This window comes from Bos grunniens, chromosome 25, assembly GCF_055505025.1.
Source record: "Bos grunniens cultivar Pamir isolate PY7600 chromosome 25, Bosgru_T2T1.0, whole genome shotgun sequence".
NCBI classification, from domain to species: domain Eukaryota; kingdom Metazoa; phylum Chordata; class Mammalia; order Artiodactyla; family Bovidae; genus Bos; species Bos grunniens.
Window position 1 is genome coordinate 4923608 of NC_141189.1, and position 12433 is coordinate 4936040.

Here is a 12433-nt window from a genome sequence, read left to right on the forward strand (position 1 = left end):
TCCAATGAGTATTTCAGGACTGATTTCCTTTAGGATAGACTAGTTGGATCTCCTTGCAGTCCAAGGGCCTCAGGAGTAGTTAAAAAAAAAAAAGTGCAAACCATTCTTTCAGTTCTTTTGCTGTTGATCACCACGTTTCTTTCCAAGTCACTTTTAAAATGCTGTCCTCGTCTGCTTTCTGTGCAGCTTGTGCCCCTTGTCTCCATCTGTGTCCACAGCATCGTCATTCCTGTTTGACCCTGTTTCTTTATCCCATTCCTTAAATTTTGTCCCCCCGCCCCAGCGCCTCTGTTTTCTATTCTATTACCCCTGTGTGCTCTGTTTGTATAAGTTAATGCACGTGGATGTTTGTAAAGTGAAAGTGTTCCGGAGCTTATGATAAAAATAGCCTGGTGAGCCCCTGTCCTGTCCTTCCTCATCCCTACTCTTTGCTCCCCCTCATCTTGCTGAAGAACTGTTCCTTGGTTTAAGTAGATACTGAGTTTCTACCGTGGAAGAAGAGAATGTATGTACCCATACACTCTTCCCCTTCTCAGCATCATTGTTTACACTTCTTGGTTAAATCAGCACTCAGCGTTCATATTTCTATGACTACAGATTATTCACAGCTGGCCCTATCGTGTTTCTGATGATTAAATTTCTCTGACATGTCTCGTGTTTCCTGGACGTTGTTGTCATTTCCTGAGTTTTTCGTGCGTGTGTCATTAGTTCGTCCCGCCCTCCTCAGCAAGAGTTGAATCTCCGCTCAGCGGCTGTGCCCGGGCCAGGCCCAGGCGGGGGCTCTGCTGCCGGGCCCTGGGCACCTGACTTCCTGCCTGCGTGCCCTCGGTTCCCCTCCCGGGATGGGAGCTTTGGGGACCTCGTCTCTGCGTTCCGGAAAGTGGCAAGGCGATGCCTTGGCGTGAGTCTTTGCCGTTCGCCCCACTCACCCAGACAGGTGCTCTGCGGGTCTCTTGAATGTGGAGAGAGGGTGTGGTTCCAGAAGAATCTCGTCACACATTTTAAAAGATCCCTTTTCTTTCCCTTCTGGGACTTCTGTTGGTTCAGTGCTGGGCTCCTTGGAGTGAGTCTTGACGCTTTTTGTTCGTGTTTCATCTCTTCCTGCTTCTCTGCGGCTGTCTTTGTTTTTTTCTATTACATTTTATTTCCAGGAGTTTTTCCTCCCCACCCCCTTCTAAATAGCATCTTCTCATGAGTGTAGTATCTTCTTTTATTTCTGAGGGTATTAATTATAGTTTTGTATAGTTTTTTTTTTTTGTTAAACCCTTGTATCGTCTGCCTCCTTCAAGTCCCCTTTTTCTCTCTCTGGGTCCGTCACTTGCTTTGACCGTTTTTCAGGAGGGTTTTCTCAGACGTCAGGTCATCTTTGAGAGCCTGCCTGTGTTGAAGAGTGAGGGGCACTGATGGGAGGTCCTCCACGACCCTTCCCCTCACACTCTGTGTCGCCCCTACCCCCACGTCCTGGGCATCCCCACCCCACTGCCCCGGAATGAGGCGTGCCTCCTGCTCCCCACTCATCTGGGCATCACCCCGTGGGAGCTCTGTGACCTGGGAGAAGCAGCTCTGCCTCTCCAAGGCTCAGCTTCTTCTCTTTAGTGTGGGGCTTCAGATAGACACCCCCACCCCAGCCACAGAAGGTTGCTGTGGGGTTGGTGAGATTAAAACAGTGCCTGGAGCATAGTAAGCACTGCTAAGTGTTAGCTGTTTTCCTAACCACCTGGGGCCAAACCACCATCATCTCTCATGTGAATTCCCTAATATGAGAATGTGTTCCCTGATTACTTGACAGTCTCCCCTGCTTTATTTTTCCACATGGCTCATCACCATCCCAGGTACTGTATGCTTTTTAATTTGCTTGTGGTCTATCTCCCTGCAGGAGAGCAGACGCCGCAAGTGCAGGGCTCCGTTCTTCCCACTTCCGTGCGTCTGAAACCTGCAGCTGTGTCTGTCCTGCAGGAGATGCTTGGTGAACACTTGCTGAATGAGCCAACATCTTGGGGGTTGGGGTCGCTTCCTGATGGGTGAACTTCACAGTTGGGTGATGGAATAGCCGTTTCCATGAGAGACATGCTGGCCCCAGGACTCCTCTGATTATCTGTAGGTCTCTTGTCTTGGGCTGGACGCCTAAGTGTCTGGAAACACCCAGTTGTATTGGGTTAAATTGTGATTAGGTTTGGTTTTCTGTATAATATAAAGACAAAAATCAGGGCATTATCAGGTAGGAGACCCTCGGTACTCTCCCCTTGATGCTCTGCAGAACCTTGTCCACTGGTGTAAGCAGTTTCCGGCTTAGTTATGAAGGTAGTGCTTTATTATGGAGAATTTTGAACATTTGTGAAAGTAGAAAAGTACAGTGAATTTTCTGTACCCCTGCCCCAGTCCATCCGTCCCTTTGGCCAGTCCAACAGCATCCAGACACCATCTGCTTCCTCTCTGAAGAGAGAAGTTTTAAACACACTTTGCCTGGAAATGTGTTTTAATTGGCAAGAGTTTTAAGTTAGACCTTAGGAATTCCTGTCAGAAAGGTTCTAAGACCATTCGCTTCATCAAGGTGTTGTAGGAAATTTTAGAGAAACAGGTGGGCACGTTTTTCTAGGACGTTAAGGGTCAGCCCTGCCTGGGAGGTAAGGAGCATCTAGGTCATCTCTCATTTCCTTTTTGGCCTTCTGTGCAGAAAGTGTTAGCTAAGTGTTGTGAACACAGTACTGCCATTGACTTGCCTGCACGGTGCTGCAGGCTTCAGCGGGAAGTGGCATAGAAAGCCCGAATGTCCCTTTCTCTCGACGTCAGTGGTGCACCGAAGGGAGCGGTTGTGAGGGACGAAGCCCTGGGACACTGGCCCTGCGCTTCTGCTTCTCGGACCAGTGCTGCCTGGTGGGCTGGCGTCCCCGACCGCAGGGAGGTCCTGACTCAGAGTGTTACAAACATCCGACACCGTGGATGACTCCGCACGTCGGCTGTGCTGTCAACCTAATTAAGGTTCTGGTTTCTAAGTGTGGCTCCTGCCGCCGTTTTCCTGTGGTGTGGGGCCTCGGCGCCTGGCGGGCGTTATCTAAACCTGGCATTCCCTTGACCAAGCCATGCCACCATGCTGCGTCGCTCTTCTGCGGTAGCCTCCGTCCTCGTCAGTGCTTTTAAAATTGGAATGAAACGAGCCTCTGGTAACAGATTTTATTGGAAACAGCTGAGAGAAACAGCAGCTTCATCTGAAATGATCTCATTCCCAGGTACTCAAAGCGCACCACGTCTGCAGCTGAGCAAAGGGGGCTGGGCTGACCTTGGAGAGCACGCCACTGATGACCACACCGCGTGGTGTGTTCTTCTGGGTTGTTGATGTCCTGGCTTCTGGGTCTTTGTGGAACCTCTGATCCATCCACATCATGTCAGCACGCTACTTGTTCAGTGCTGGGCTTCACTTTCCCTGCCTCATATTAGAGTTCATCGGAGAGAGTCTAGAGTGTTGAATGTTATTATAAATAGGTGTATTGTTAGGTTGAGAGGCCAGGAAAACCTTTAGTGACTGAAGATTCCATGTACAGGAAACCGTTGATAGATGGGTCTATAATCTTGAGGCGTTAAATAAAAATGTGTGATCTGCTCTGGTGGTCTCCATATTTTTCCTCAAGTAGTATGATGATAATTCATTCGACTCGTCTCCAGGGAGGAGAGCTACTTGTCAGGATGTTGGAAGAGGAAGATGGACTGGATGTCAGGACCGGTTTGGAAGACTGCCGGTCCTTCGCTTCCCCAAGTTCTGCCTGGTCAGTCCGGTGGGCACCAGCTTCAGTTGTCAAGTGGACACCTGAGTGTCTCACGTGTGTCTCCTGAGGGTGAGGGTGAAGAGCAGAAGGGTGATGCGTGTGTGTGGCACTCACTCAAACGGCCGTTCAGTGCGTTCCCGTTTTCACACCACAGCTTCCTGGGAAGCCAGCAAGGAAGGGGAAGGCAGTGGATACTTGTCTCTGATGCCGACAAGGAGGGGTCCCCTGCCAGCGAGGACGGTGTTCCTAAATCAATCCATTTACCGTGTTAGGGGCCCAGCTGAGCCCCCTCCAGCTTGGAAAGGTGACTGTATCGGAGGACCAGGCCTTTGAAGAAGTGACTGTGTTAGAAACGAGGCCGTTAGCTGCTAACCCAGTATGCCTGGGGCCCTCGCTCGAAGAGGAGGTTTGAAGCGAAGAGCCGTCGGACGCTCGCGAGCAGCCGGCCGCGGTCTGCAGGCCCCAGGGGAGGCCTTGGGAGGAGGCGGCCCCGCCGGCCTGGGGCTTGGGCTTCCAGCCTGCAGGGTGCGCGGCGGTCGCGGAAGCTGCCGGCCGTGGTGATCCGTTACGGGGTTCGGGCAGGCTGCCGCCCCGCGTTCAGACCCGCGCAGAGCTGGCGTTGCGTCTGTGAAGGCGGCCGTTGCGGTTCCCGTTCCCAGTGTCGGAGGAGGCCCCGGGGGCTCCTTGTGTGCGGGGGGCCCTCCCCGCGTCCGGCGCCCATGTGGGAGAGGGGCCTCCGAGCCTCCTCCTGCCGCCGGCGGGACCGCTCTGGCGGCTTCACGGGAGAGGAGACCTGCGGAGAGCGGGGCGTGTGGGTCAGATTCTCATCACAGGAGAACGTCGGCTCCGGCAAACGCAGCTTTTAAGACATGGAAGAGTTTTGCGGCTAAACAGGCGTTGCAGAACGGACAGGTGAAGAGTGTGTGGGGAGCTGTGTGTGAGCTGAGGAGCCAGTGGAAAACTGGCGGGGGCGGGGCCCCAGGCTGTGGACTGAGAGTGTGTGGTGGTGGGAGAACCCTTGCTGAGCAAGAGCACAGGGAATGCTACTTTTTGGTCTTATTTGTTTGACCCCAAAAGTCTGAATTTATCCTGTTAACCGGTACGTCTATGATGGATTTTGGGGGAGGGGGAGAAGGTGAACTTGAAGGCTGAGGTGACAGAGGGTCCATCTGGAAGGACTGGGAGTGCCTTTGCTCCCGGTGGAGAGCCTGGCCAGGGTCTAGAGGGCCGGGGACTCTGCACGGCTTGTTAAGGAGCTTGGACTTTGGGCTGATGACCCAGGAAACCCTTCTGTTGAGACAGATGAGAACACAGAGCACCCCTGGCGTCCTCCCTGGAGGCGCCCTCTCTGGCCCGCTGGTGACCTCGTGTGACACTGTCCTGACCTGTTCTCTTTCTTGCTGATTTTTTTTGTTTTCATTTAAACGTACGGCCTGCAGATGGGTTAAACCGAACACCTATCCTGAATTCATGCACCGCAGCCCTAACCTCTGATAACTCAGAGTGTGAACTGATTTACAGACGGGGTCTTACAGAGGTGACGAGGTGAAGATGAGGTTGTGAGGAGGGCTGTGGTTCAGCATGAGCGTGTCCTTGTGCACAGGGGACATTTGGACACAGAGACAGACAGGCACAGGGGGAAGGCCGTGTAAAGATGCCAGGGAGCCGCAGGCCGCGTCCCACAGCCCCACGGAACCAGCCCTGCCCACCCTTCATCTGGGACTTGCAGCCTCCAGAACTGTCTGTGCCAGTTCGTGCTCCGGGACAGCGTTTCCAGCAAACTAACACACGGATTGTAAATTGTTATAGCTACTTTTTTCCCCCCTATTTAAGCTTTACTTAATAGATGTGAAGAAATTATTTAATAAATGAAAAACTTCAAACATACATAAGACCAGACGGGCTACAGTGAGTTCCTGTGTACGCACCTTTCACCCAGCTTGAATCCGCTGGAGGCCAGCCTGCTTCATGCTACCCCCATCACTTTCTCTACCCTCATACTACCTTGAAGCGAATTTCAGACATAGCTAAGTGGGTCACCATCTGTAAGAGGTTAAGACTACTCTTAAGAACAGAAGCAGTGTCGCACTCTTCCCGGGAGAACTAAACCATGCTTCTCTCATGCGGTCACTTGTCAGTGCACAGATTGCCAGCTGTCTCAGTGTTGTCATTTTTTTTTTTTCTTACGGTTTTGAATCATGTTCAGATAACACCTGTACATTGTACTTTGTTGCTATGTCTTTCTTAAACTCTCTTCTAATTCCTTCTTCATCTTTCTTTCTCTCCTTGTAATCCATCAGGTTTTTCTCCTTGAGTGTTTTTCGTAACCTGAATTTTGCTGGTTATGTTCTTGTTATGGAATTCAATGCATTCCACTATTCTATTTCCTGTTAATTGGTATTTAGACCTGGAGGCTTGGTCAGATACAAGTTTGATATTTTGTTACTATTGGGTTGTTTGGTTTGGGCAGTACTTCTGTAGTGGGTGATGGTGTGTTTCTCCATCTGGAGGCACATAATGTCAGATTGTCTTTTTGAATCATTATTGTTCAGTTGCTAAGTTGTGTCCAGCTGTTTGCCATCCTATGGACTGCAGCACACCAGGCTTCCATGTCCTTCATGGTCTTCCTGTCTTCACGGTCTGTTCAGATTCACGTTCATTGAGTCAATGATGCCATCCAACCATCTCATCCTCTGTCATCCCCTTTTCCTGCCCTCGATCTTGCCAGCATCAGGTCTTTTCCAGTGAGTCAGCTCTTCACATCAGGTGGCCAAAGTATTGGAGCTTCAGCATCAGTCCTTCAAATGAATAGTCAGGGTTGATTTCCTTTAGGATTGACTGGTTTGATCACCTTGCAGTCCAAGGGACTCTCAAGAGTCTTCTCCAACACAATTCAAAAGCATTAATTTTTCGGCCCTCAGCCTTCTTTATGGTCCAACTCTCATATCTGTACATGACTACTGGGAAAACCATAGCTTTGACTATATGGACCTTTGTCAGCAAAGGGATGTCTCTGCTTTTTAATATGCTGTCTAGGTTTGTCATAGCTTTCCTTCTAAGGAACAAGAGTCTTTTAATTTCATGGCTGCAGTCACCATCCACAGTGATTTTGGAGCCCAAGAAAATAAAATCTGTCACAGCTTCCAATTTTCCCCCTTCTGTTCGCCATGAAGTGATGGGACTGGATGCCATGATCTTAGTTTTTTGAATGTTGAGTTTCAAGCCAGCTTTTTTGCTCTCTTCTTTTTCTCTCTCCGCATCAAGAGGCTCTTTTGCATTATTAGCTATTGGTAGTGAGTGTCCCATCATGCATAATGCTCCCTGGTGATTCAGATGGTAAAGAATCCACCTGCCAATGCAGGAGACATGGGTTCCATCCCTGGGTGGGGAATATCCCCTGGAGAAGGAAGTGGCAAGCCACTCCAGTATTCTTGCCTAGGAAACTCCGTGGACAGAGGAGGCTGGTGGGCTATAGTCCATGGGTTCGCAGCAGAAGAGTCAGACATGACTTAGTGACTAAACAACAACAACCACAAAATACTATTCTTTTTGTTTTTTGTTTTTTTTTGAAACAACTATTTAAGAATGTAAACACTATTTTTAGCTAGCAGGCCATACCAGAACTAACAGTGGGCAGCATTTTGAGCTATTGGTAGTGACCAGTAGTTTCCTGACCAAACTGACCATAGTTTCCTGATTCCTTTTCTAGGCTATATATACCTGTGACATAAAAGGAAATATCCATTTGGTCTTTGTCCCCTTTTCTGGCCCAGAGTTCCTAAAGCCCTGGGCATTTCCTTACTGGGAGGAATGATAGCATCTGTTATTAATGACAAGCCCCTCCCACCACACCTGAATTTATGTTAATGCAGCGAATGTTCAGTTCAGTTCAGTCACTCAGTCGTGTCCAACTCTTTGCGACCCCATGGACTGCAGCACGCCAGGCTTCCCTGTTCATCACCAACTCCTGCAGTTTGCTTAAACTCATGTCCATCGAGTCAGTGATGCCATCCAACCATCTCATCCTCTGTCATCCCCTTCTCCTCCTGCCTTCAGTCTTTGCCAGCATCAGGGTCTTTTCCAATGTGTCAGTTCTCCGCGTCAGGTGGCCAGAGTATTGGCATTTCAGCTTCAGCATCAATCCTTTCAGTGAATATTCAGGACTGATTTCCTTTAGGGTTGACTGGTTTGACTCTCAAGTGTCTTCTCCAACACCACAGTTCCAAAGCGTTAATTCTTCAGTGCTTAGCTTTCTTTATAGTCCAACTCTCACATCCACACATGGCTACTGGAAAAACCATAGCTTTGACTAGATGGACCTTTGTTGGCAAAGCAGTAATCTCTGCTTTTTAATATGCTGTCTTGGTTGGTCATAGCTTTTCTTCTAAGGAGCAAGCATCTTTTAATTTCATGGCTGCAGTCACCATCTGCATTGATTTTGGAGCCCGAGAAAATAAAGTCTCTCACTGTCTCCATTGTTTCCCCATCTATTTGCCATGAAGTGATGGGACCGGATGCCATGATCTTCATTTTCTGAATGTTGAGTTTTAAGCCAACTTTTCACTCTCCTCTTTCACTTTCATCAAGAGGCTCTTCAGTTCTTCTTCGCTTTCTGCCATAAGGGTGGTGTGTCATCTGCGTATCTGAGGTTATTGCTATTTCTCCCAGCAATCTTAATTCCAGCTTGTGAGAGTGTTGGAACGAATGTTGGCAGGTCCCTAAGTAGCTTCAGGATAGGGACTGGTGGATAGAGGAACTGTATGATTAGAGAATTTGAAGCTTCAGTCTCACCCTTTATGACTTAACCCCTGAGCAACCGAATAGTAAATAGGAGGCAGTTTTCTTTGTAAAAGCGTATCAGCTGGTAACCGAAGAGGGAGTGACAGAATGAGAAGGCCAGCACGTTGCAATCCCCTGTGGATCTTGACACTGATCATCATTTCTTTTTTATCTTTGAACCTTGAAAAATTGTAATTTAATTTGAAAATGGATTCACAAGTGACTCTTCGGTTGATTATGCATATATTCAAGTTCTGATGGGGCTTCTGGGCAGGGCTTTATAATGGTGGAATTAATGATCGGGTGGCACACTTCCCTTACTCTGAGTCATTACTGAGAAATCGTGTTCCCCAGATTACCTGTCTGTAAAACAGATAATATGCACCTACCTCTTTGAGTCTCTCAAGATTTTTAACTTATTAAATCAAGTGCTGGATAGATAACTATTAAAATGGTTTGGGAACTAAAATGAAAACTTACACCGGCTATACCTTTGAGATGCTGTGTGTTTTGCATCGGAGTCTCGGGGAGGCGTACGAAGCACCCCAAACCTCTCATTATCCTTGTTCCCAGTTTGTAATCAGCCAGGCGGCCTCGATGTGCGGAGGAGACACTCCTGTCATTATTGATGTTTTTCCTTAGGCAGTGATTGGTTTGACTTACACGTTTCTGAATGCTTCAGCCTGAGAACGTCAAAGGAAAGCTGCCTTTCTTTACAGTTCCAACCTGCTTAACTGTCACAACGAGGAACCTTCTAGGGGCCTGGTTTGTAGTCTGACCTTGGGGGCCACGGGGGATTTCCTTGTAGTTCCTCTTGTCTAGAATTTGCTTCCTCTCTGCGGTTTGTGCAAACCCAGCTCACCTTGCAACCCACGGGAGGCTGGTTTGATTTCTTCATTTTATGCAAGTTCTTTTTTTGTGGAAGTTTTCTTTGTTGATATACAGAGCTTTTTTTCTCTCTTTTTAAATTACAATATTTTGGGTCAATCAAAAGAAAAATGCTGTCAACGAAATAGTTTTTAGAAGTGGTAAAACTGAAAATTTCTGCTCGAGGCTACCTAGTAAATTTTTCAGGTTATTGATTTAGAATTCTCTCAGTGGGCTGGCTGACACTGAGGTGAAGTAGACTTGTGTACATTGAAGAAATCTGAGTCCAGCAGAGCAGAGGTCCCTGCAGTGTCTTTTTAAAAATTTTTTATTTATTTTTAATTAGAGGATAATTGCCTTACAATCTTGTGTTGGTTTCTGCCACGCGTCCGCATGAATCAGCCATAGGTATGTGTATGTCCCCTCCCTCTTGAACCTTCCTCCCACCTCCCACCCCATCCCACCCCTCTAGGTTGTCACAGAGTCCAGGGAGGGTTTGAGCTCCCTCCCTGCAGTGTCATAACAGAAATAAATACATTATCATGGACGGGCAAAACTCAGCATGACTAGTTATTTTTAACACGGGTATGACTTTTCATGCCTACCTGATGACTCAGAGGAGATAGTTTTATGAATCAGATCATTGAGCTGGCCCTCAGGCAGTTTTGATCAAATGTTATGATAGATGGTAATGATAAAAAGGATGAAAAGAGAGGGAAGAGTTGTTTACTGTTCACTCTGTGGAGTTTGAAGGGGAGCCCCCAATTGTGAACTGCTCTAATTATAGTGAGAGGCTTCCGTCTGAAGCACTTAGGTTAGGCTGTTTTTGAATGTTAGAAACAACGAGACGGAACAGTGTGATATTGAGGGAATTGGGGCGGAGAGGAGGGCTTTTGTCCAGTACTGTGGACCCAGTCTGGCCTGGCCACCTTCTCACCTCGTGTTCCTGGGCACGTCGGTGTCCTTGTTTGGGACACGGAGCTGGTGTCCTGATGATCAAATGAAAATAGCACTTATCCTTTGTGATATCTCAGATGTGACCAGTTATAACATTCCCTTATTTTTCTGCCATTAAGAAAGAAGAAATGCTGCCAGTGAAAACCGCTTCCTCTCAAGTATAAAATCCCCCTGACATGTGGTGGTCTTAAACCGCAGTGGGCAAACCACGTCTTGAAGATCAGTGTGATACAGCGTATGTGCGAGCGCTTTGCCGCATAAGCCTCAGAAGTGGTCTTTGGGCCTTAGCGCACGAGTCAGGGGAGTGAGACGGTTCTGAGAGCCAGCACCAGCGAGCAGCACAGCCCAGGCTGGGCTCGGTTCCTGGAGGCCAGCCCTGCGCTCGGGCTTCTCGCTTGGCTCGCGTTCCCAGATGGACGTCAGTGTCCCTCGTGGGTGAGTTCTGTGGTCTTCCTTGTTCACGTGTGGGTTTCCCTCTGCGTTCAGTCTTGCTGGTCTAGAGCTTGCAGCTTCTGGACAACCCTTGGTTAACGGTGTTGTTTTTAGGAAGGAAGGCTGCAGTGGATTCCAAACCCCCGAACACAGCAGGTTTCACAGAGCTCTCTCTCAAATAGACCTTTTGTTGTTGGAAAAGAATTTAGTCCTGCATTGATGTGCAGGCCTCTTTGCTCTTCAGTGAAGTCATGTTATGTTCGAGAATGTGTTTTACTCACATAGGAGTGTGCTCAATGTTTGTTTTCTTTTCACGTGCTGTTGTCTTGTTTAAGGAAAACGGTGGCATCGTTCCTTCACTTGTCTCCAGGCTTCCTCCTTGGTGCCTTTGAACACATAATTAGCCGTAGGTGGAAAAGTTTGTTTCTGACTTTCCCGTGGCAATCGTTTCACAATATATACGTACATCAAATTATCATGTTGTACACCTTAAACGTACACTGTGCTATATGTTGTATCTCAAAGCAGGAGAGAAAGAAAAGTATATTTCTTTGTAAAACACCAGTAGGTGAGACTGAACGATTTGCTCTAACAAAAAATAGAAAGGTTCAGAGTAAGCCTACTTGAATAAGATGATGTCTAGATAACTGAATCTGTGCTGAAAGTGAGCTGTCAGAGTCTTTATGCTCCCGACAGGGGTTGCAGGCTTCTTATTAGTGGCTCACATGCAGTGTCTACTGCAGATTCTTTTCGAAACAGCCCTCTAAAGATGTAGAAGTTATTCTGAGCTGTCCCCGCCCCCAAGCAGAAACGGGTCACAGGCCGTCGTCGCAGGTGTGTTGTGTTCGGTTTCTCTGTCATGACCGGGGCTCCCTGGAGAAGTGGCTGATTCTAAAGCCAGAAGAGGGAAAATATAAGGGGAGCCTGGAGCCTCCTGTAGCACCAGAATAAGGAAGTGTTGGAGGTTAAAAAAAAAAAAGAGGGGGGCATGTCCGAAGGACCCAGGCATCAGCTTGAAAGAGCTCCCCGCGGGGCCAAAGCTGGAACAATCTGAGCTGCAGAATCATGAGAATAATGGCTTATCACCTGAAGTATAGAACAGAATAAATATCTATGAGTTCATAACTTTATCAATGACTGAAAAGTGCAGAAAGAGGGACGGCTCTCCTTTACAGAAGAGTCCCAAGTAATATGTGTTTAAGGACTAAGGGAAATAGAAAAACCACCATTAGAACATCACAGTGTGGAGGTTTCCAGAGACCCAGTGTGTGGGCAGAGCCTCAGCGCGTCCCCCCTGTTTATCAGTGACTGTAGTCATTTTAACCTACCCCTGCACACCCAGTAACACTGCTCCCTCCAAGAAGCACAGCTGAATGCCCCTCCCCGGGCGTGTGCCCTGGACTCCGTGACCGGCTTCTGAAGAGAGGAATGTGCAAAAGGAAGAGGAGACTGTTCACTGTGGTGGTCTCCACCAGGGACCCCAGGACCCGGCTTCACGTAACCAGTAGTGAGCTGTGCCAATATCACGTGCCCCAGATACGATGTCACGGGCAGGACGTTTCGCCCGGCTGTATTCTAGATTCTTCCCACATACTTGTAACCTCAGTCCAGTTCTGAGAAGACATCAGGCAAGTCCA

General features: G+C 48.2%; 1 protein-coding gene across 5 annotated transcripts in view; it reads left to right on the plus strand.

The window, feature by feature from the left end:
• The window catches only part of LMTK2 (lemur tail kinase 2), a 77063-nt gene that overhangs the window by 13750 nt on the left and 50880 nt on the right, over positions 1 to 12433 (plus strand). Inside the window, exon 1 of one of the 5 annotated variants that reach the window (XM_086373931.1) lies at positions 779 to 901. The exons of 2 other annotated variants lie outside the window; for them this stretch is intronic. In XM_086373931.1, coding sequence (XP_086230057.1) covers positions 892 to 901 — 10 coding nt within the window. In that variant the 5' untranslated portion in view covers positions 779 to 891. Of the gene's footprint in view, positions 1 to 778; positions 938 to 10483; positions 10800 to 12433 lie in introns of those variants that run through there. 2 more of the 5 variants (XM_086373930.1, XM_086373932.1) reach the window with 2 other exon arrangements.